General features: G+C 33.1%; 1 protein-coding gene and 1 long non-coding RNA gene across 2 annotated transcripts in view; one reads left to right on the forward strand and one right to left on the reverse strand.

Moving 5' to 3' along the window:
- The window catches only part of LOC136845938 (uncharacterized), a 64,753-nt gene that overhangs the window by 38,372 nt on the left and 2,704 nt on the right, over positions 1-23,677 (reverse strand). Inside the window, exon 2 of the mRNA XM_067116469.1 lies at positions 22,241-22,262. Coding sequence (XP_066972570.1) covers positions 22,241-22,262 — 22 coding nt within the window. The remainder of the gene's footprint in view (positions 1-22,240; positions 22,263-23,677) is intronic.
- LOC136845939 (uncharacterized) overlaps positions 1-23,677 on the forward strand; it is an 80,427-nt gene that overhangs the window by 30,408 nt on the left and 26,342 nt on the right. The gene's annotated exons all lie outside the window — the stretch shown is intronic.

Consider the following 23,677-nt stretch of genomic DNA (forward strand, 5'->3'; position numbering starts at 1 on the left):
TCACTTTAATCATATAAAACAATGAAAGGCAATTGAGCTGAAGGTATTATTGTACTGATACGTCCGGTAAAAAAAAAAAAAGTTTCTTCATTACTGAAAACAGTGTTAAGAACATTTCCTTAAGATTATGAGACGGTAGCTTGAGAAGATCCATATGAAAAAGTCATCATGACATAAAAAATAATACGAATTACGTAGACGTCTATTCAAGTATCCGACAAGTACTTTGATTACTTTTCTCATTTAGGGGCAGTAAGTCTTGTACAGTTAAGCGCTTGAAGAGATCAGTTTTCAAGGGATGTCTGCCATTCGAACAGTAAAATTTTGTCAGTCGCGTCAACCCGTTTCTTCTGCCGGCAACTCGTAAACTAATTTCATACTGTACTGTACCTTTTACTCACTTGATTTGCACTGTTAGTAAGTACTGTGATGTCGCTCCCTTTGCTATAAAGCCATAGTCCCCTGCAATTAACGAATAGCCGATTGGTTCACAAAATTTCAAAAGTAGTCGTCAAATGTTTCATATTCTGGTCAAAAATGAAAAGGGAAGATGGATTTCTAAAAATGTCTTCTATGCTTTCTAGGTGTTCCTGTAATGCATTTTACAAAAATATTGGAATTCATAAAAAAAATATGGACAATGTTTATACTACTTCTGCAAGAAGTAATCGCTTTTCTTCATTTTCATTAAGGATAGAAATAAAAAAAAAATGGCCAGAACGGAACCTATGTAGTTCTCATTTCACAACATATACCAGTCTTCTGTCATAGCAACTTCCCTGTTGCTTGCTTGCATAGGAAATCTATGCACACCCAGGAAGTCAGGGTAAGAAGGCCCCAGTTTAGAAGGGTCATATGCAAAGCTTACATTAGCGAAAGGTCAATTTTGCAACCCATTAATCGCAGGATAGCGTCCGGGTAAATCAGTGCAAACATCGGCAGGTAAGATGAACGCTCTCTCTCTCTCTCTCTCTCTCTCTCTCTCTCTCTCTCTCTCTCTCTCTCTCTCTCTCTCTCTCTCTCTCTCAGACAAGCTTCATGTACATTATTTCCTACAAATAACTAAAGATTAAAAGTCCCTAATTCCATAGAGATGCAGAAATTGAAGTTTTACAGAATACCAAGCAGGATTTTTCTCGAATACTTGACTTGTAAAATACCCTCTAATGCTGAAGTTTGCAACAATCTATAGCAATCTGGTGTGAGTCTAATAGGTTTAGGTTAAGATAAAACCAATAAACAGAAGTAAGATTTCGAATTAAAATCAAATTTCTGCCTCGTAATTGGATTTTGGGTGTTCATGATCGTAATGGGTCATAGTGAAACCCGGAAGTTGTTGGTTCCCGTTGTTCGAAGTTAGATGAAATTGAGTTTTGTCGACAGCGCATATGATTGTCTGAATTTGTGCAGTAAGAGGACAGTTGGGTTCGTGTTGACCTTATATTTCATATATCCTCTGTGTAATAGATTTGGCTCTGCTCTTTCATTATGGCAGACTGGTTGCACAAAATATATTATGCTAAGTTATACCAGCTAGCATGATTATAGATTCGTCGATTGTTTTGAAATTGCAAATTGAAGTCACAGTTACCATGGTCATAGCCACCGAAAATGAGTAATTTTCTTTCATATTTTATGAATGAACAAATCGGGATGAAAATTTAACGATATGGTATTCTTTCTTACGCTGTTAGCTTTTTGGTTTTATTGTGACTCATTGCTGCTTTCCTCAGACCGGTGAGGTTTGTTACAAGTTTCAGTCCCCTGTTAATTTTTACCCACCCTGTTACTTTTTACCCCTGTTATTTTTCACCCCCGTTATTTTTACCCCTGACAAGCTTTACCCCCTGCCATTTTTACCCCCTGTTAATTTTTATCCCCCTGTTATTTTTACCCCTGTTATTTTTACCCCCAGTTATTTTTTACCCCCTGTTAATTTTTACCCCTGTTATATTTACCTCCTGTTATTTTTTAACCCCTGTTATTTTTGGCCCCCTATTATTTTTACCCCAGTTAACTTTTACCCCATATTATTTTTTACCCCCTGTCATATTTTACACCCTCTTAATTTTTACCCCCGTTATTTTTACCCCTGTTGTTTTTTCCCGTTATTTTTACCCCTCTTAATTTTTACCCCCAGTTAATTTTTACCCCTGTTAATTTTTATGCCCTTTTTTTTACCCCTGTTATATTTATCCCCTGTTAATTTTTACCCCCTGTTAATTTTTACCCCCTATTATTTTTTATCACGTTAATTTTTACCCCCTGTTAATTTTTACCCCGTGTTATTTTTACCCCTGTTAATTTTTACCCCCTGGTAATTTTTACCCTCTGTTATTTTTACCCCTGTAAATTTTTACCCTCTGTTATTTTTTACCCCCTATTATTTTTACCCGCTGTTAATTTTACCACCTGTTATTTTTCATCCCATGTTATTTTTACCTCATTGTTAATTTTTCCCCTGTTATTTTTTATTCCCTGTTATTTTTTACCCCTATTATTTTTACCCCTGTTAATTTTAGTTTTTACCCCGGTTATTTTTTACCCCGTGTTAATTTTACCCCATTATTTTTTACCACCTGTTATTTTTTACTCCTATTAATTTTTACCACCATTATTTTTTACACCCTGTTAATTTTTACCCCTATTATTTTGTACCCCCTCTTATTTGTTTTTATCCCCTGTTAATTTTTACCCCTGTTATTTTTCCCCCTGTTATTTTTTACCCCCTGTTATTTTTGTCCTCTTAATTTTTACACCCTGTTATTTTTTACCCCGTTAATTTTACACCCTGTTAATTTTTATCCCCTCTTATCTTTTACCCTTGTTAATTTTTACCCTCTGTTATTTTTTTACCCCCAGTTCTTTTTACTCTGTTATTTTTACCCCGTTATTTATTTCCCCCTATTAATTTTTACCCCTGTTATTTTTTACCCCCTGTTATTTTTTACACTTATTTTTTACCACATGTTATTTTTTACCTATGTTACTTTTTACACATATTATGTTTTACACCCGTTATTTTACCCGTTAATTTGTACCCAGCTATTATTTTTACTCCCTATTATTTTTTACCCCATATTATTTTTACCAACTTAATTTTTACCCCCTGTTAATTTTTACCCCTTATTAATTTTACCAACATTATTTTTACCCCCTGTTAATTTGACCCACTGTTAATTTTTACCCCGTGTTATTTTTTACCCTTTGTCATTTTTTACCCCTGTTAATTTTTCCACCTTATTATTTTTTACCCTGTTAATTTTTACCCCTTATTTTTTACCCCTGTTAAATTTTACCCCCAGTAATTTTTTACTTCCTGTTGTTTTTACAAAATCCTTGTGATTTTTAACCCCCATTTTTTTGCGCCTTTTATTTCTACCTGCTCTTAATTTTTACCCCCTAGTATTTTTTACCCCTGTTAATGTTTACCTCCTATTAATTTTTACCGCTACTTATTTACCCACTAATGTTTTTATACCCTGTTAATTTTTACCACCTGTTATTTTTTACCCCCTTATTTTTTTACCCCATGTTAATTTTTACCCTGTTACTTTTTACTCACTGTTAATTCTTACCCCTTCTTATTTTTAACCCCATTTTATTTTTACCCCCTTTTTTACCTCCTGTTAATTTTTACCCCTTGTTATTTTTACCCCGTTATATTTACCAACTGTTAATTTTTACCCCTAGTTATTTTTACCCCCTCTTAATTTTTACCCACTGTTATTTTTCACCCTCAGTTATTTTTTGCCCACTGTTAATTTTTACCCCCTGTTAATTTACCCCCCTGTTATTTTTTACCCCCTGTTGATTTTTACCCCGTCATTTTTTACTCGCTATTATTTTTTGTGCCCAGTTAATTTTTGCCCATTATTTTTTACCCCTTATTAATTTTTACCCCATATTATTATTTTCCCCCATTATTTTTTACCCCCTGTTATATTTTACACCCTCTTATTTTTACCCCTGTTAATTTTTTTACCCCCTGTTTATTTTTTACCCCCTGTTAATTTTTACCCCGTTCTTTTACTCACTGTTAATTTTTGCCTGCTATTATTTTTTATCCCCTGTTAGTTTTTACCCCCTGTTAATTTTCACCCCTCGTTATTTTTCACCCCTTTTTCATTATTACCCCGTGTTATTTTTACCCCTGTTGATTTTTACCCCCTGTTAATCTTATCCCTATTATTTTAACCCCCTGGTAATTTTTTCCCCCCTGTTATTTTTTACCCACTATTATTTTTACTGCCTGTTATTTTTACCACCTGTTATTTTTTACCTCCTGTTATTTTTACCACCTGTTATTTTTTACCCCCTGTTGTTTTTACCTCATTGTTAATTTTTACCACCCGTTTATTTTTCCCCCATGTTATTTTTTACCCCCTATTATTTTTTACCCTTATTTTTACCACTGTTAATTTTTACCTGTTATTTTTACCCCGTTATTTTATTACCCCTTATTACTTTTAACCCCTTCATTTTTACCCCCTGTTATTTTTACCCCTTGTTATTTTTTACCCCTGTTAGTTTTTACTCCCCATTATTTTTTACCCACTTAAATTTTTACCACGTTATTTTTTACTCCGTTATTTTTCACCCCCTGTTTTTTTTACCCACTTAATTTTGCCCATTATTATTTTTTACCCCTATAAATTTTTACCCTTTTTTTTTACCCCCGTCATTGTTTTACCCCCTGTTAATTTTAACTCCATGTTATTTTTACCCCCTGTTAATTTTTACCCCTGTTATTTTTTATCCCATGTTATTTTTATCCCCTGTTAATGTTCCCCTTTTATTTTTCCCTGTTATTTTTACCTCCTGTTAATTTTTACCCCCTGTTAAATTTACCCCTTGTTATTTTTACTGCATTATTTTTTACCCCCTGTTAATTTTTAGCGCATATTTTTTTTTACCCCATATTACTTTTTAACCCCCGTTATTCTCACCCCTGTAATTTTTACCCAATGTTATTTTTACCCCCTGTTATTTTTTACTCACTTATTTTTTACCCCTGTTGTTTTTTACCCCTTGTTAATTTTTCCCCATGTTATTTTTACCCCTTTTCAATTTTTACCCACTGTTATTTTTCACCCCCTGCTATTTTTTTTAACTTAATTTTTGCCCCCTGTTACTTTCCTCCTGTTAATTTTTACCCCTGTTATTTTTGCCCCCTGTTAATTTTTACCCCAGTTATTTTTTACCCCTGTTAATTTTTGCCCCCGTTATTTTTTACACCCTATTTTTTACTCCATTATTTTATACCTCTTAATTTTTACCCCTGGTATTTTTTCCCCTGTTAATTTTTACTCCCTGTTATATTTTACCCCATTTTATTTTTGCCCTTTATTATTTTTATCCCCTGTTAATTTTTACCCCCTATTATTTTTATCCCATGTTAATTTTCACCCCTTGTTAATTTTACCCCTATTATTTTTAATACCTGTTATTTTTACCCCTTTTTTTACCACCTGTTAATTTTTACCCCTATTAATTTTACACTATTATTTTTTACCCTCTTAATTTTGACCCACTGTTAAATTTTACCCCTATTATTTTTACCCCCTATAACTTTTTACCTCCTGTTAATTTTAACCCGTGTTATTTTTACCCACTATTATTTTTAACGCCTTTTACTTTTACCCCCTGTAATTTTTACCCCTTTTATTTTTTACCCTCTGTTATTTTTACCCCTTGTTAATTTTTACCCCCTGTTATTTTTACCCCTGTTATTTTTACCTACTGTTATTTTTTACCCCATGTTATTTTTACCTACTTTTAATTTTTACCCTTGTTATTTTTTATTCCTGTTAATTTTAACCTCTGTCATTTTTTACCTCTGTTAATTTTTACTCCCAGTTATTTTTACCCCATTAACTTTTACCCCCTGTTATTTTTTACCCCATGTTAATTTTTACCCACTGCTATTTTTTACCCGTTGCTAATTTTTACCCCATATTTGTTAGTCATGTTACTTTTTAACCCTGTTATTTTTACCCCTGTCAGTTTTTACACCCTGTTATTTTTTACCCCCCTGTTAATTTTTACACCCTGTTATTTTTTACCCCTGTTAATTTTTACCCCTGTTAATTTTCATCTCCTGTCAACTTTTACCCACTGTTATTTTTACCCCCCTCTTATTTTTTACCCCCTGTTTATTTTTACCACCTGTTGTTGCTTACCCCCTGTCAATTTTTACCCCTGTCATTTTTTACCCCTGTCATTTTTTACCCCTGTTAATTTTTACCCCCCTGTTAATTTTCATCCCTTGTTATTTTTTACCCCCTGTTAATTTTTACCCTCTGTTAATTTTTACACATTATTTTTTACCCCCCTGTTAATTTTACCCCTGTTATTTTTAACCCTGTTAATTTTTGCCCCCTGTTATTTTTACCCCTGCTAATTTTTACCCCCGTTATTTTTTACCCTCTAAATTTTTACCCTGTGTTATTTTTTACCCCCTAGTAATTTTACCACCATTATTTTTACCCCCCTGTTATTTTTTACCCTTGTTATTTTTTAACTCTTAAGTTTTGCCCTATTGTTTTTTACCCTTTGTTATTTTTACCACGTTATTTTTTACCCTCTTAATTTTTACCCCCGGTATTTTTATCCGTTATTTTTTACGCTCCTGTTTATTTTTACCCAGTGTTATTTTTTACGCCTCCTTAATTTTTAACCCCTGTTATCTTTTACCCCTTGTTAATTTTTACCCCCTGTTATTTTTAACCCCCCGTTAATTTCTACCGCCGTATTATTTTTTACCCTCTGCTAATTTTTACCTCATTATTCTTTACGTCCTGTTAATTTTCACCCAGTTATTTTTTACCCCCTGTTAATTTTTACCCCTGTTATTTCTTTTACCCCATGTTAAGTTTTACACCCTATTACTTTTATCCTCTGTTATTTTTACCCCCTCCCTTTTTACCCCTGTAAATTTTTATCCTTGTTATTTTTTACCTCGTTATTTTTTATCATATTTTTTACCCGTAATTTTATTATCCCCTGTTATTTTTACCCCTTGTTATTTTTTATCCCCTGTTAATTTTTACCCCCTGTTATTTTTCCCCACTGGTATTTTTTAGCCTCTCTTAACTTTTACCCCTTGTTATTTTTTCCACACTGTTGTTTTTTACCCTCTGTTAATTTTTACCACCTGTTATTTTTTTACCTCTAACACGAGTCTTCAGATGCTAGTAAAAATTATAGAATTTAAAGTATTTAGCCGGATACATAAATAACCATTAGCATGTAGCAATATATATTTTACATATGACACGAGTTTTGGTAACATGGGTGCAGGTCTGAAACCTTACGATTGAAGATTATCGTACAGTCGTGTTTTCATTTGGTGTCTCTGAAGGCTTATAAAAAGATGTACGTGTTGAACAGTTTTATGCTTGCTTGTCTGAGAGAGAGAGAGAGAGAGAGAGAGAGAGAGAGAGAGAGAGAGAGAGAGAGAGAGAGAGCACTTCATCTCTGGAGAATCATTAAAAAGGAAACCAAAATGAGATAATAAGAAAACAAATATCTTTCGATACTACGGCCCATAGCTGCAGCCCCTTTCATTTCTTTTACTGAACCTCCAATCATATTCTCTTTCTTCCATCTTACTTTCCACCTCTCCTAAAAATTGTTTCATAGCGCAATTGCTAGGTTTCATCCTGTTACACCTTTACAACCTTTTTACTTTCAATTTCTCTCTTTCAGCGCTGAATGACCTCTTAGGTCCCAGCGTTTTGTTTCATAGTGCAGCTGCGAGATTTCCTCCTGTTACATTTTTAAACCCTTTTTACTGTCAATATTGCTTTCAGCGCTGAATGACCTAATAGGTCCGAGCGCTTGGTCTTTGGCCTAAGTTTTATATATTCCATTCTATCTTTAGATACTAAGGATGAAGTATAAATCTATAGGTTCCCTTCTCTTCATATACGGTACATTCGCGCCCCCCCCCCCCTGAGTCAGAGATTAAAATTTCAAGATTATAAATATTTAGGGAAGCAGAGGAAAGCCCACATACAAACCCGCGCTGTGCTTTTCGAGATACTCTTGCCTTCATATCGCCTTTAAGTAGGAGAGGACTATTGATGCTCCCTTACGTGGAGAAAAAAAAAGAGGGAAAACAAAGACTAGCATATGAGATGCTACGACCTTCCCCAGAGTTTTTTTTTTTATTATTATTTCTTCAGTGACAAAAAAAAGGGTAATCTGATATGATTACAGTATGATCGTTTTTCCACGTAATTTTTCTTTGTGCTTATTCGATGTAAAATATGTAGTTTCTCGCTGTAGATACTAGAGCAGGTATGCTTACCTGCCCCTCAGGGAAATGAGCTTTACCACCAAGGCAGTGGCAGACCTGTCTCTTTACAAAAAGTGAAATGACAGGTTTAAAGGGTTCACGAAAAAGCGAAGAAAGAAGGGAAGTCCACAGTCTGGGAGTTGACGGTATCTAAGACTGATCTATGCGGTTGACCTCGAGTTTGTTACTTCCATATTGTATAGTAGAGGTTGGGATAATTAAGACTCGTGAGAGAAATAACCGAAGTAACATCTGTAAAAGGAGAAGAGGACAACGTCCTTATGAATTAGGGTACCCAAACAAATGAATATGTTTATAAACCCTGAAGCATTTACACAAAACCTTTATTGTGGTTAAGATCGTGGGTAATCCAAAATGATATATTGCATCCAGAACATATTATTGTACTTAATGAGAGTTATACTCAGTTTATAAATATTAAATATATATATATATATATATATATATATATATATATATATATATATATTTAAAATACTAAGGCACGTAGGAACTATTAAGTTATCCCAAACTCAAAAATTCTGGGTCAGGCGACCCGTATTAAGGGAATATGGTCTGTACTGACCACACGTTAAGGAAGGTTTTGGCATAATTCACCTAGAGTTAATAAATATATATGGTTTGGAATTAATCATCTCAAATGGAAGAGTCAGCATCGTAGATGCAAATGATTATTGTTTTATCTATATATTTATACATACATACATACATGCATACATGTATAAATACATACATACATACATGCACACAACCTAACAGTGTTCCAGGAAACTTTCCTTGTGATTGATGTTACTGCAACTGTACTAGCACGTAATGTAGAAGGGGAACAGAATTTTTTTGCTCAAGTTTACAATAGCGTCAGTTTTACACCATTTCCTTTCGAGTGCCCTGTTAAAGTTCATGTCGCCTCCCCTGAATATTGATCATGTGGGACCCCTTAACAATCGTTATTTTTTTCCTTTTTCAGTTTATAGATTACGAAGGGAGGATTCTTGGTACTTTGGCATGTCAGTATGATTAGTGGCTCGGTCGTAAAGCTTTCCTTTCATTCATTTAGTAGGGATGGTAGCCTTAATTTTTCCATCTGTTGAAAAGTGTTACCAAGACAGGACTGATATAATCGAGACTATATTTACTAATAAAACAAATGAACTCATACATTTTATGTAAAATTCCAAGAAATTAATGTAACATAGGCTTTTTTCTAATTTAGTTTATATTGCTACTAAAATTAACCCATAACAGCGTTTATAGTACCGTTCATGGTACCCATACAGTCATTCCTTATACATATCCAAAAATTTCCTGTGTGCCTTTCGTGAAATTGCAGTCAATATTCCCTTCATTAATCTTCATTATTAATCAGTTTTCTTTACTCTGGCAGTCACTGACAGCGTTGAAATTAGGATTCCCCAAAATTTTTTACCCTCGACCTCTACTTAGAATAATTGACTTATCAGGAACCCCAGCTGTTCGTAAAGAAAACAATATTATTATTATTATTATTATTATTATTATTATTATTATTATTATTATTATTATTATGCAAAGTGTGCTCCAACAAAATAGAGTGCCCTAGTGTGGAAAAAGAGAAATGGAGAGAGAAAACATTAGCAAATATGCAAAAGTAAATAAGCAAACATTGTGGATGTATTATAATGTCTACACTTACAAAACATCACTTTTTAGGCGATATTTAAGCTTAATCCAACAAACTCGAAACATTTTTGCGCATGCGTTAACGATAAATATGCATAAATAATAAGTTACAAAAATCATATTAATGACGAAGAAATTATTGCCAAGTATATCTTTGGAAGGCCACGACCCCCAAACACCCATATGTTCACACACACACACACACACACACACAGAAAACATACACTAGGCTGCATCTTCCTAGCAGGAAATCCCACAAACCCTTCATGCATACAAGAAGAAGTAAATAGGTGAAGGAGGAGGAAAAACAGAATAAAAACAGAAAAGAGGAACCGACACTTTGCGGTCTTTGGTGAGACCACAACATTATAAACAAAATAAATACACCGATAGGTGAATAACATAACGAATATAACATTTTCCTCGTTCGTACCCCTCTCTCATACACACGCACGAATTTGCGTTTGCTAAGGAAGGAAGAAGAAGAAAAAACGAAAACTCCAGTTACGTGGGTTCAATTTGCTTACCCTCCAGTGGCTCTCTATAACGAGCGCCGATATACATCGTCGCAGAAGGACACTTTTGCTCAACTTCCATTTCAACTTTGGAGGATCACCACCAGAAGACCATTGTGAGCCGATGATGCCATGTTTGGCCAATGGCTCGCGAATGATATAAGTCGCGAGAGGTCCTATCATCCGAGAAGAGAGAGAGAGAGAGAGAGAGAGAGAGAGAGAGAGAGAGAGAGAGAGAGAGAGGCCTTTTCGATATGGTGCATGAAGTATTTGAAAATAACATCAGCCTAGCGCAGGCGCGCGGGCGCACACACACACTAACAGACACAAACATTCACTTTTATATATAAGATATATTATATATATATATATATATATATATATATATATATATATATAGAGAGAGAGAGAGAGAGAGAGAGAGAGAGAGAGAGAGAGAGAGAGAGAGAGAGAGAGAGGCCACCTCCGTGCCGACCTGTTGCTAGCCTTGACTATAATTTAATACAAAGCTCTCTCTTACGTAAATATGTCTGACATTTGAAACCCATATCCCAAGCTTTGATTAAGATTGCAAATAAAACAGGTAATTAGAGGCTCGAAAACAAAACGAAATTAGAACAAACCTTTAAAAGGAAACTGTTGTCACGTGTTTTATTGACTGTTGCAGAATATACCCTTTATTTATTAATCCATGACCTTTAGTCATTAATATTTCGAATATCTTTCACCCGAGTTTACCATTTGCTTGACTTCTTGCATCTGATTGTTTCTGTTCAAGTCCCACTGGAGAGGTACAGTTTTGTTTGAAAATGAGACAGATGTCTAAGGTAAGAATCTAAAAATCTATAGGAATCTTATAGGAAAATTCACTGAGACTTCAGAGGTAGCACAAGAACTACGAAACTGAAATTGAATGGAGACTGGTTTGCGCCCATTTGTGACTTCATTGTATTCCATGGTTAATCATATTTTCTTGTGTGAGGAGCTCCACGCCAAGAACTGACTGATTTCGTGGAAATTATCAGCTGGAAATTGACACAGCATGTGTGCTGTCTAGGAGAAATGATTGATTTAACAAGCTTCTCTATCCATCGCTGGGCTATGTTCTCTGGGGCTTTTAATTAAGCCCCTTTTGCTGTACGATTTTCCCATATATATATTACACACATACATATATATATATATATATATATATATATATATATATATATATATATATATATATATATATATATATATATATATATATATATATATATATATATATATATAACACAAATGTATATATAAACACAAATGCAGTGACCTGAGGCAAGATTTCAGAGGAAAAGATCATAAGTTTTCGTGTTCTCGGATGTGCATGGTTGTTTGGGGAAGAAACGACATTCATGACAGCTGGGTATAATAACACTCAATAAGACGAAAGTGAAAGGGCAGGGTTGAGAAGGATAATATTTGGTGTTTCTGGGATGGGAGAGTGATGCAGCAGTGAGTGAAAATGTATAGATCCTTTCGTGTAAGGATTGTTTGGGTAAAATTTAGTGTGGAAGAAGTAATAGGTTTAGGAGTGGACGAGAATGTGGGAGATTAGGAAAGTTTTGAGAGAGGTTGGCAAGAATTTACTGGAGTGAATAAGACTGAAAAGTCCTTATGGAAGCGTATCAAGAAAACGCTTGATTGTCAGAAATATGTGTTTTCTAAATAAGAATATTAATAGGATGGCTTGAGATTGCGAAAGTGAGGAAAAGTGCTAGGCTGTGTACTTAGCCTATATGGGGTTGACTGGAGATTAAGCTGATGGATATAATGATGAAGAAAGGAATGGCTGGAGGTATATCTGATCATTATCTGCTTGAAAGTGAAAATGTATGAGTTTTAGCGGATATGAGTGGCTGGAGATGTTGCTTTCAATGTAATAAAAACAAATGAGTGGTAGGTAAATGAGTTAAATCAGAACATAGGACTCGGATAAAAAAAAAAGTGAGTTAGGGTTAAAAGAGCCAAAATGGAAAGAGTATATAAGGAATATGCAAAATTCTAGGATGGGACTGCAGAATCAGAAATGAGTTTTGTTGATACAGGAAAGTTGGAAGCCGTATAAAAAGTAAGTAGTAGGATGGAGATATTAGAGGGATAGTGAAGCAAAAGGTAAATGCTTTGAAGCGTAGCATAAGGATAAAGAATTTTAAGTTGTGGTATGCAAGAGGGTGCATTATGTAGCTAGGCAAAATACAGTGAAAAAAATGCGATTTTAAAACCTGGTGGTAAATCAGGACAAATATTTTAAAAGAAAGCAGACGCTGTTCTATGGGAAGCAAATATAGAGATACAGCTATGGATAAATGGATCTTGGATGAGAAGATTCAAATAGAGATATGCTACCGGAAGACTGTGCAGAAATGGAGTGAATATTATGATCAGTTATTCAGTGTTGATGATAGAAGGAATGCAGGTCTGAGGAAAGCAGATCTGGGTTATTGTCAGTTTTACGATGCTGGTTGAAGTAGTGGTTGATGATGTAAGGAAGGCAGTTTAAAGGCAGGAGAACAGAAAGGCCCAAGAGTTGAATGGATTATAAGCGAGAGGCTGCAGTATGGCAGTGAAGCACCATAGAAACAGTTTTTGCTTGTTCCAGCATAACTTCAGCTATGAGGACAGAAAGAATTAATGGATATATATATATATATATATATATATATATATATATATATATATATATATATATATATATATATATATATATATATATATATATATATATATATATATATATATATATATATATATATATATGTGTGTGTGTGTGTGTGTGTGTGTATGTATATGTATATGTACACACAAAGTGCCTTAGAGAAAAGGGAAAATTTCTCGTACTCGGGTAATTCACTTTCCTCGTGGCCATAGATAGAAAGATGTATGTAAATGCGTACTTACCTATGCTTTGTGTTTGTGTTTGCATAAACAGAGACAACGTGAGTTTTTTTGTGTAAATTGAACAGAAAGGAAGGAAGCAACAATTTTACCCGGAGGAAAGCTCTTCTTTAGGTTTTGCATAATCACCTCATCTCATCTGGAGATCCCTTTGTCTATTTTTAAGCCATCACGAGAATGAAAAAATTGTGGTCTGCAAATGAAAAAATTCCCTCTCTCTCTCTCTCTCTCTCTGTGCATGTGTGTGAGAGAGAGATTAAGTAGACTAATTGCCTTCTTCATATCCGCTAGCACCCAGAGCAGGAAACTTCTGAAGTTCCCTTTGAAACAATTATGTCTTTTGCCGTCCGTAGAGTTTGAAGTTAAACTCCGACTTATTTCTTTTAGTTGTTATACAGCTGGGTTTTGTCTGTTTGTTGATTTTGGTTATATACTTTCTTTAATTGGTAAATTAGGTAAACGACTGTGTTATAACGGGCCTTTCATACTATTCCAAACTGTTTGCACATGAACGGTTTTTTTGTGAAATGCGTATACACTATATATGTGTGTGTGTGCGCGTGTATGTGTATACTTATATTATGTGTATATGTATATATATATATATATATATATATATATATATATATATATATATACTGTAGTACAGTGTATATATATATATATATATATATATATATATATATATATATATATATATATATATGATTATTTGATTATTTGAAACCATTTTTCATGATAAATATGATATCTCAAAACGACAGCACGGGATTATTTTTGCTTCAGGTAAAAAATTTCACTGTATGTATAAACTGACATATTTTTCATTACAAACGTCTTGTGCTTCATTTCCGGCCGTCAGAGAATAATGACACCACCGACAAATTACTGGTGTCCTTGTTAGTAAGAGCTAGACTCTCGTTAATCCCATATATATAAGTTTGCTAAAATATAAGGGAAAGTATTCCCGTGGACGAAGATAAAAGCTTGTTTACAGCAGAAGTCCTTACATTCTCTGACGAGTTTCTTTTCGACTTGGAAACAAGATCCTACGTTTGTTAGTGGTATAGATTTTTTCTTGTTAGTGAGAAAATGTTTGCGTTACAAGACTAACGAAGGGAATCACTGGTCTTATGGCTTGTTACTTTTATGTGATTTTCTTAAACCACCTACATAATTGGCAGAGTTGAATTTAGAATAAAAACGTTATCCAACGCGGGATGCATATTTCAGCAAGGTTTGTTTTGTAGTCATATTTTTTTTTATTTTCAACTAACAGCTTTGTTACCTTTCTTATCACAATCTTTAACTGACTGAACAGGTTCAATCAGTTTTTCATAACAACATAGTACAGAATATACATATTTTAAGCTTCTTCCTTTATGGTACAAGAATGCCGGTATACGATTTTTTTTTTTTTCAAGAACATGCAGACATTTTCGGAATGCTTCGAAATACGATATAAGTTGTCGGTCATCGTAAAACTGTACCTCGCTACCTCGAGGTTGGTTCAGTTTTGAGAGCTATGGTATGTGACGCAAATCAAAACACTACTTTCCCTCTGAAAAACTATAAGAAATGATTAGATTTATATATATATATATATATATATATATATATATATATATATATATATATATATATATATATATATATAATATATATATACATAATTTATATATATATGTACTATATATATATATATATATATATATATATATATATATATATATATATATATATATATATATATATATAGAGAGAGAGAGAGAGAGAGAGAGAGAGAGAGAGAGAGAGAGAGAGAGAGAGAGGCTGAGGTTGATGACTGTATCATTTTCATGATGTCTTCAGTTTACCTTAGAAATATTTGCCTTCTTTAACTTTTCATTTTGCTGTACTTTTTCTGCGTAGAGTGCACTTAGGCTACTTGACTTAGCCTGACCTTATAATTTTCACTGATCCAATCCTTCTCAACACACAGACATATATATATATATATATATATATATATATATATATATATATATATATATATATATATATATATATATATACATATATATATATATATATATATATATATATATATATATATATATATACATATATATATATATATATATGCATATATATATATATATATATATATATATATATATATATATATGTTATATATATATATATATATATATATATATATATATATACTTATATACATACAAATGTATGTATATGAGATTTTTATCACACCGTGATTTATATACATTCATGAAGCTACAAATGTCGCTTAATATCCAATTCACGCTACTTCAGGGAATATCCCGGATGGGGAATTATCACCGAAGGGAATACGTAATTCCCCATCGGGGATATTCCTGAAGCAGCATATATGATATTATATATATATATATATATTTATATATATATATATATATATATATATATATATATATATATATATATATATATATATATATATATATATATATATATATATACACACACACACACACACATAACCACACTGGCTGTCGGCCTAAGAAACAGGTGATCAGCGCCTGCCCTATGAGCCTACAGAGGCCCAGGAGGACTTTAATATATAGTGAGGATGAAATCTAGCAAAGGATAAACCTTTTTATCTAGAACGAAATGAAAATGTGTAATCTTGAGATGAAATGACACCTGTGTCCATATCCCCGAAAACCTGCACTATGTGGAAATTGACACAACAAAGAATAAATACCAGAAAAAGCAAAAAAAAATCGGAAAACAACTTTCAATTTTTGTTGAAGTGTCTCTGCTATTCATACATTTTTATCGGTCTCGCTAGAAGTCTGCATTGTATACCCTGTTGGTGAGACAATAGAATCACGTTTAGGGATACATGAAAATCAGTCCTTTTATTTCTCAATATTACCAGGAGGCAGCGTGCTCTATCATTTCGCATCTCTCTCTCTCTCTCTCTCTCTCTCTCTCTCTCTCTCTCTCTCTCTCTCTCTCTCTCTCTCTCTCTCTCTAGCTTTGTATTTCTCGGGTGATAAATGCTGTTGGGCTTAATTGAATACGTTTTTAAATATTTTTTTTTGTATGCACATATTTCCTTACACATTTCATAGTACATTCATTGAAGAGAGAATTGGAGTGACAACTAACTGAAGATCTCTCTCTCTCTCTCTCTCTCTCTCTCTCTCTCTCTCTCTCTCTCTCTCTCTCTCTCATTACTTATTTATACATTCAATTATCATTGTTAGTTTATTTGCATGATTGAAATTGTTACAATGGCTATATCTAAAAGGTGTATGAAATCTTGCTTAAACCATGATACATAATTAAGAGAGCAATTGCATTGTTTTATCAATCGTACATTGATTTTTAGGATCATTTATGTGCCACACTGGTTTTACCAAAGACGACTTATGGCTTCGGTACGTGAAGATCTTGTCCTGATTGCAATTGAAATATATATATATATATATATATATATATATATATATATATATATATATATATATATATATATATATATATATATTATACATACATATATATATATACAGTATATATATATATATATATATATATATATATATATATATATATATATATATATATATATATATACTGTACAGTTTATATAGGTGTGAGTGTGTATAAAGGTAATAAGGCAATAAAAGACGCAAAGAAAGGAAAATAGAGATGATTTGGGATGCTGTTGCGTGACGAGGACATGCAGGCATACGAGAGCATGGACAGAATAGTCAAGAAGAAAGCGACTGAGAAAGAAAAGGCAATAAATAATAGTGGAGTGGGAGAAGGCGAGTGAGCAAGGACTTTAGAGCGAACAAATAGATCTGGAAAAAAAAAAAGATTCAGATAGAGAGAAGCCGCCTGAAGTGAATACGATTCTGGGGCGACGAACTGAGCATTCTGAAGTTTTGTTTTATTTGGAGAATGGAAGGGAAGCAGGGCTGAATGACACAAGAGTTGAAAGGAAGACTTTGTTGTTGAGAGTTCTTCTGGAAGTGGCGTAGGTAAGGCAATTAAGGTGGTTGAAAAAAGCTGACATCAAGAATTGATGGGATTACAAGTGAGGAGCTGTGGTACGTAGGTGAGTGCGAATGACAGGTTGACCAGTGTTTTTAAGGTAAGTCTTTATCCTGGAAAGATTCCAGGGAGACAAGAAAGGAATAATTGTTTTCTTATATAAAAGGAAGGATCTTCATTGAGAAAGTATGGTAGATGAAAGAAAGGCTGATAGGGTAAGAACAGTGTGGGTTAATCAAGGAAGGGGGTGTATGGATAAAAATTTTTTATGAAACAAGTGAGAAGTGTTAAAGTAAAGGGAAAACGCTCTAAGTGACGTTCATGGACCCAGAAAATGTTACAGAGTCGATTGAGTCATTGTGAATTTTTATGATGCAAGTAAGGCATGTGTCACAACATGTTGCAGGGAGAGTGACTGGTTTGGTGTAAAAGTGGATCGGAGACCAGGGTTTGCAGTGTCTCTGTACCTGTTCAGTATCATCATGAACGTAGTTATCCTCACTTACCTGCCTCATTAGGTACCTTCATTCTTTTCTATTTCCTTGATCGAAAATCTGAAATCGTTTTGACGTTCTTTTCAAAGCCAATTTTCGACAGAGAGCATCCCTCTGACAAGCAACATCTCCATAGTAACCTTTGATGACACTGGCGCTCGGGTATAATTCTTATTGAAGAGGGTTCCTTGACGTCTCCCAAACAAGGTTAAAATTTATTTCCGTCCTCCTAAAAATCTTAGGGTGAGTTTCACATTTCCCGTTGAATTTTTGCAGTCTATATTTTTCCAAATCACTAATCTTATAATGTCTTTGCAAAGCGTTTAATGGTCCTAGAGCACTTTAGAATTAAGTAGAACATCTTTAGAATTTTTTATATTTGCAGAAGTTGTTTCCTTTATTCGTCATTTTTCATTAATGAATTTTAATGATCAAGTCTTTTGCGCCATTAATGGTATTAGAACGCCTCCAATGTTGACTAATTTCAGAGTTTCTTCTTGAGTTTATGACTAATTAAAAAAGATTCTTATATGGCCCGTTATACATTATTAATTAAGCTATGTAACATTAACTACATTTTACAGACCACATTTTTATCAAATTAACCTGATATCTTGCACATATTTAAAAAATCACTTTGGTAAAATACCTACAATATAATTCATGGGTAAGCGTATGCTAAGAATACGTATGACTTCATTGTGGAATGAAAAAGACGTATTAAAGATAAGGAGGGCCTTTTCAAAGTAACATTAACAAAATCCTCTTCCCAGCATTTAAGCATTGCTTCTAGAATGCAAAATAGATCAAATAACTTATGCATTTCGACATCAATAAGCATACACACACGTACACACACATAATTATATATATATATATATATATATATATATATATATATATATATATATATATATATATATATATATATATATATATATATATTTATATATATATATATATATATATATATATATATATATATATATATATATATATATATATATATATATATATATATATATATATATATATATATATATATATACACATATGCTACCACAAAGGCGTTGGACCTCATACTTTTAAGTGATGACAGGCCTGTCTATTATGCAGAGACAGGTTAAATTATTCGGGAATTACTGAAGGAGGTGAAGAGTTCCGCATTCTGAAAGCGAATTGTAGGTGAAATTTGTCATCGAACTAATATACCTTTAAGTGATACCTTCGTGTAATGTCAGTGGAATTGTGAAACTTTATGTGTTTAACGAGAACGAGAGAGCAGAGTCCCAAGGAAGAGGGTAACAACCTTAGAATCAGCTTGAAATGTTTTTGTTTACAGAGAAATAGAATCCCATTTACTGAGAGCCGAATCATTTAACTGGACGGGACAGTTTGGTTATAATTAAAAAAATAATTGTGTAAATAGCCGCCTCAGACAAAAGGACAACAGCACTCTGTGCAAGGACAGATAAGTTCTGTAAAAACCTACGCATTGGAACAAACCCAGTTTCTTAGAAAGGCTTCACCAAACCCCTAATGTTACCCTTCCAAGATGTACAACTGTTTATATGCAACTTAAAAGCTTGCTGGGTAAGGGATGGTCATTTTCCTAGTTATCAAACCTTACTGTGAAAGTAAAGGGTGTATGAGACAAATGGATAAGAAGGAAATTGATCATGGAAGTATTACCAGAGATCTAAAGTTCCATTAGAGGAATCTCTCTCTCTCTCTCTGTAAATATATATATTATATATATAATATACATATATATCATATATATAATTATATATATATATATATACATACATACATACATACATATACATATATATATATATATATATATATATATATATATATATATATATATATAGAGAGAGAGAGAGAGAGAGAGAGAGAGAGAGAGAGAGAGAGAGAGAGAGATATTCTTCTAATGGAACTTTAGATCTCTGGTAATACTTCCATGATCAATTTCCTTCTTATCCATTTGTCTCATACACCCTTTACTTTCACAGTAAGGTTTGATAACTAAGAAAATGACCATCCCTTACCCAGCAAGCTTTTAAGTTGCATATAAACAGTTGTACATCTTGGAAGGGTAACATTAGGGGCTTGGTGAAGCCTTTCTAAGGAACTGGGTTTGTCCCAGTGTATATGTTTTTACAGAATATATACATATATATTATATATTCCTATAAATAAATATATATAATATACATGTATATTATAATATATGTATATTATATATATATATATATATATATATATATATATATATATATATATATATATATATATATATATATATATCGAAATAAAGCCTCCCAACAGAGCGCCATTGCAATTTATCAAGACTAAAGGCCTAGGTCCTGATCACATGGCTTACGAATTTTTTAAAGCTCCCATATGATGTGGATTGCTTCGGCAAAGGCTGACATAGGGTGACGGTGCTAAGAAATATAGGGGCCTTATTTACCTACCTGCCATACCTCTCTCTCTCTCTCTCTCTCTCTCTCTCTCTCTCTCTCTCTCTCTCTCTCTCTCTCTCTCTCTCTCTCTCTCTCTCGTAGGAACCGAAAAACTTTAACGTGGTCCAATACATATTTATGATGCCAGGCTTTGGTGGAAAATGATACGTTATCCTAGTATAATTCGAAACTGAAATAGGATTCAATGTATTTTTAATACGCATATATGTGTAAATGTAATCATATATGTCACCATAAATGAATATCCGTACACATCAGATCACTAGGTAGAGCAAGATATGAATATAATGTAGTACACATGCATTTATGCGTATATTCATACAGGCGTGAAGTTATTGAGATCTATGGTGTCGGTAACTATAGTTTCAGTTGAGTAAGGCGAGATATGAAGATATATCATGTGTCTTCACCAACGTTCATTCATTTGCGTATTCGAGGTATATTGTGAACATGCTCACATACACAGTTGTAAACATTGCCCTCAGCCAATTTTGTTGTCAATTTAAACTTTTCCAAGATGAGGTATCTAAGCTTGCGTCGTATCTTTAGCTGTTAAGTAGTTTCCTTGAATTTTATGGGTATTTATTCCTAACAGAGGTTTTGAAATATTTATCAGCAATAAAACTGGAAATATAACCATGTTTTTTATATTTTTGTCTCTGTTTTCCCAGTAAGTTAAATCGGTTTTGTTTTGCATATTGCAAAGTGAATTCTCAGTCATGATTAATCAGCTTTTATTCAAAAAACACCATGCGTATTATGTGTGCAATCTTTATATATATATATATATATATATATATATATATATATATATATATATATATATATATATATATATATATATATATATATATGTGTGTGTATGTATATATATATATATATATATATATATATATATATATATATATATATATATATATATATATATATATATATAAATATACTGTATCTATAACATACGTTTCTTATCCCTTAGATGAGGTAACACTGGAAGATGTTACCATTCTGGTATTTAGCAAGCCTCTTTTGGGATGAAGTTGGTGTCCTCATGCTGTACCCCATGATATTTGTATGTATGTATGCATGTACATTTTTGTCACTAACTTGAGCTATGCATGTATGTACTCTTATGTATTTAATTTATCTATTCCGCAAAGTTTTTATTACTCCACTAATAGTTCGACTTTGTGAACAGCAAATAACATTATTAAAGGGAAAATTTAATTATACCAAGAAAATTAGCATTTTAATGAATGATGGCTGCTGTTATCTCCATTACCCATTTAGTTATGATATATTGCTGAACACCAAATCTGCCAGAAAGAAACGAGTTTACATTTTCCTTTATCATAATTACCTGAAGAATCGTTGACTTACAATACTTACAATAAAACAGCCTCCATGTAATTTTGATTTACAATTATATTTATTTATTTATTTATTTGCTAAATTATCCTTCTTTTATAATAACTGATCTCTTCATTCTGTATTTCTTATTTATCTTCTGTCTTCTTTCAAATGAGCACCATGTTCTTTGGAAACTTGAATTTCAAGCAGATAGCTCCTGAGGGCTTATTCCATACGAATAGGGTCCATCCCTGAGCAATAATAATAATAATAATAATAATAATAATAATAGCAAAATTCAACACCGAGCTCTTGAATTTTCAAAGTAATATTTACCCAGATATATGCGTCAGAAAGACAGAATTTGCAAAAATGTTTAAATCTCCGTGTTCTGTGTTTCGCTATTTGTAAGCACAAACAAGTAGGTCTACTTACCAAATAGTCGGCATAAGTTCCACTGAATGCATAAAAGAGAAGAAAAGGGCATTAAGAAATGGTTTTATGAAAGCGGTTGGTTGTTGATGCGTTTTCATACAGTTTATAAAGCTTCCGTTGTATTTTGTGCAATGGGATTGTACTACATTATTGTATTTCACAAATACAATTTTGTAGGGGCTTATGGGACGACTGAAGATCATTTTTATTGCGGGAGAATGTTTGATGCCTCTCTCTCTCTCTCTCTCTCTCTCTCTCTCTCTCTCTCTCTCTCTCTCTCTCTCTCTCTCTCTCTCTCTCTTTCACTTCTATTCTAAACAGAAGTTTTGATGAAATGTAATATGAAATTATTAAAACCATTAGATTAATTTTTATTCTGATTCTTAGATATGATAGACCTAATTCTGCTGGCATTAGCAATTATAATCTGGGATTTCCTTAGGGTTTAAGTAGCGTTATACACAGGTAATTATATATATATATAACCTGTGTCTGGACATGCATGTTTTATAAGTAAACTATGTTTATGGACATTATGTGTTTTGGATGTGTATATTTTCACGTATAAAAATATTCTTTATGGGTTGTATATTTGAGCCTGTATACAGGCTAACATAACTGAAAGGTTCCAGAGAGGCCATTGTGATCCTTTAGACTCTTGGACACTGAAACGCTGTCTCATTTTCTTTGTTCATTGACCTCCGTACAACTGTTCATACCAATGAGTAATTCTTTGTATACACTTTAGTTCCTCCTTGCAGGGGCAGCTTTGTCACTGGCAATAGTAATTTCGATACCTAGGCCTATAATTTCAGTGCTTAGGCCTACAATTTCGATATCTAGGCCTATATATATGTCGCACTGAATTCATCATTTTTTTTTTTAAGAGTTCATTTGTTGATTCGACTGACATCTTGAAAACGGATGATCCTTCATTGGCCTGTTCCCAAAATCTGATCAATGGTGGCGTTAATTTCCTGAGGCAGGTTGAATAATGGCAACATTCCAAAGATGACGTATAGGAACCATCTGCTTACGAGAGGAAATTTCAAGCTTCATGAATATAATAAAAGAGCACTGTTTTAATTTTAATCGTAAATGTTTGCTGAATGTAGCAAGGCATTTGCGTATCTAATACTCTGAAATGCAGTCTACTCAACACGAATGAAATCTCGAGTAAGTCGAATTTTATTCCTCAACCCTAGAAATGTTGGAACATCGTTTTTCTAGTACCGGATTCCTAGACCGTAGGATTTAACCGAAACGACTTTGAAGGCCCATTTGGGTCCTCCCAAAACGATCATCAAAGAAACCCTAGTACTAGGGTTGCCACCGTTTTCTAATCTTGGAAAGCTTAGGCAGATTGACATAGTCTCATTCGTACTGAGCGCTCGGCCATTTCCTCCACGAGCGAATGGAGGGATTTCGCCGACAGTA

This window comes from Macrobrachium rosenbergii, chromosome 14 (genome assembly GCF_040412425.1).
Source record: "Macrobrachium rosenbergii isolate ZJJX-2024 chromosome 14, ASM4041242v1, whole genome shotgun sequence".
Taxonomy (NCBI): domain Eukaryota; kingdom Metazoa; phylum Arthropoda; class Malacostraca; order Decapoda; family Palaemonidae; genus Macrobrachium; species Macrobrachium rosenbergii.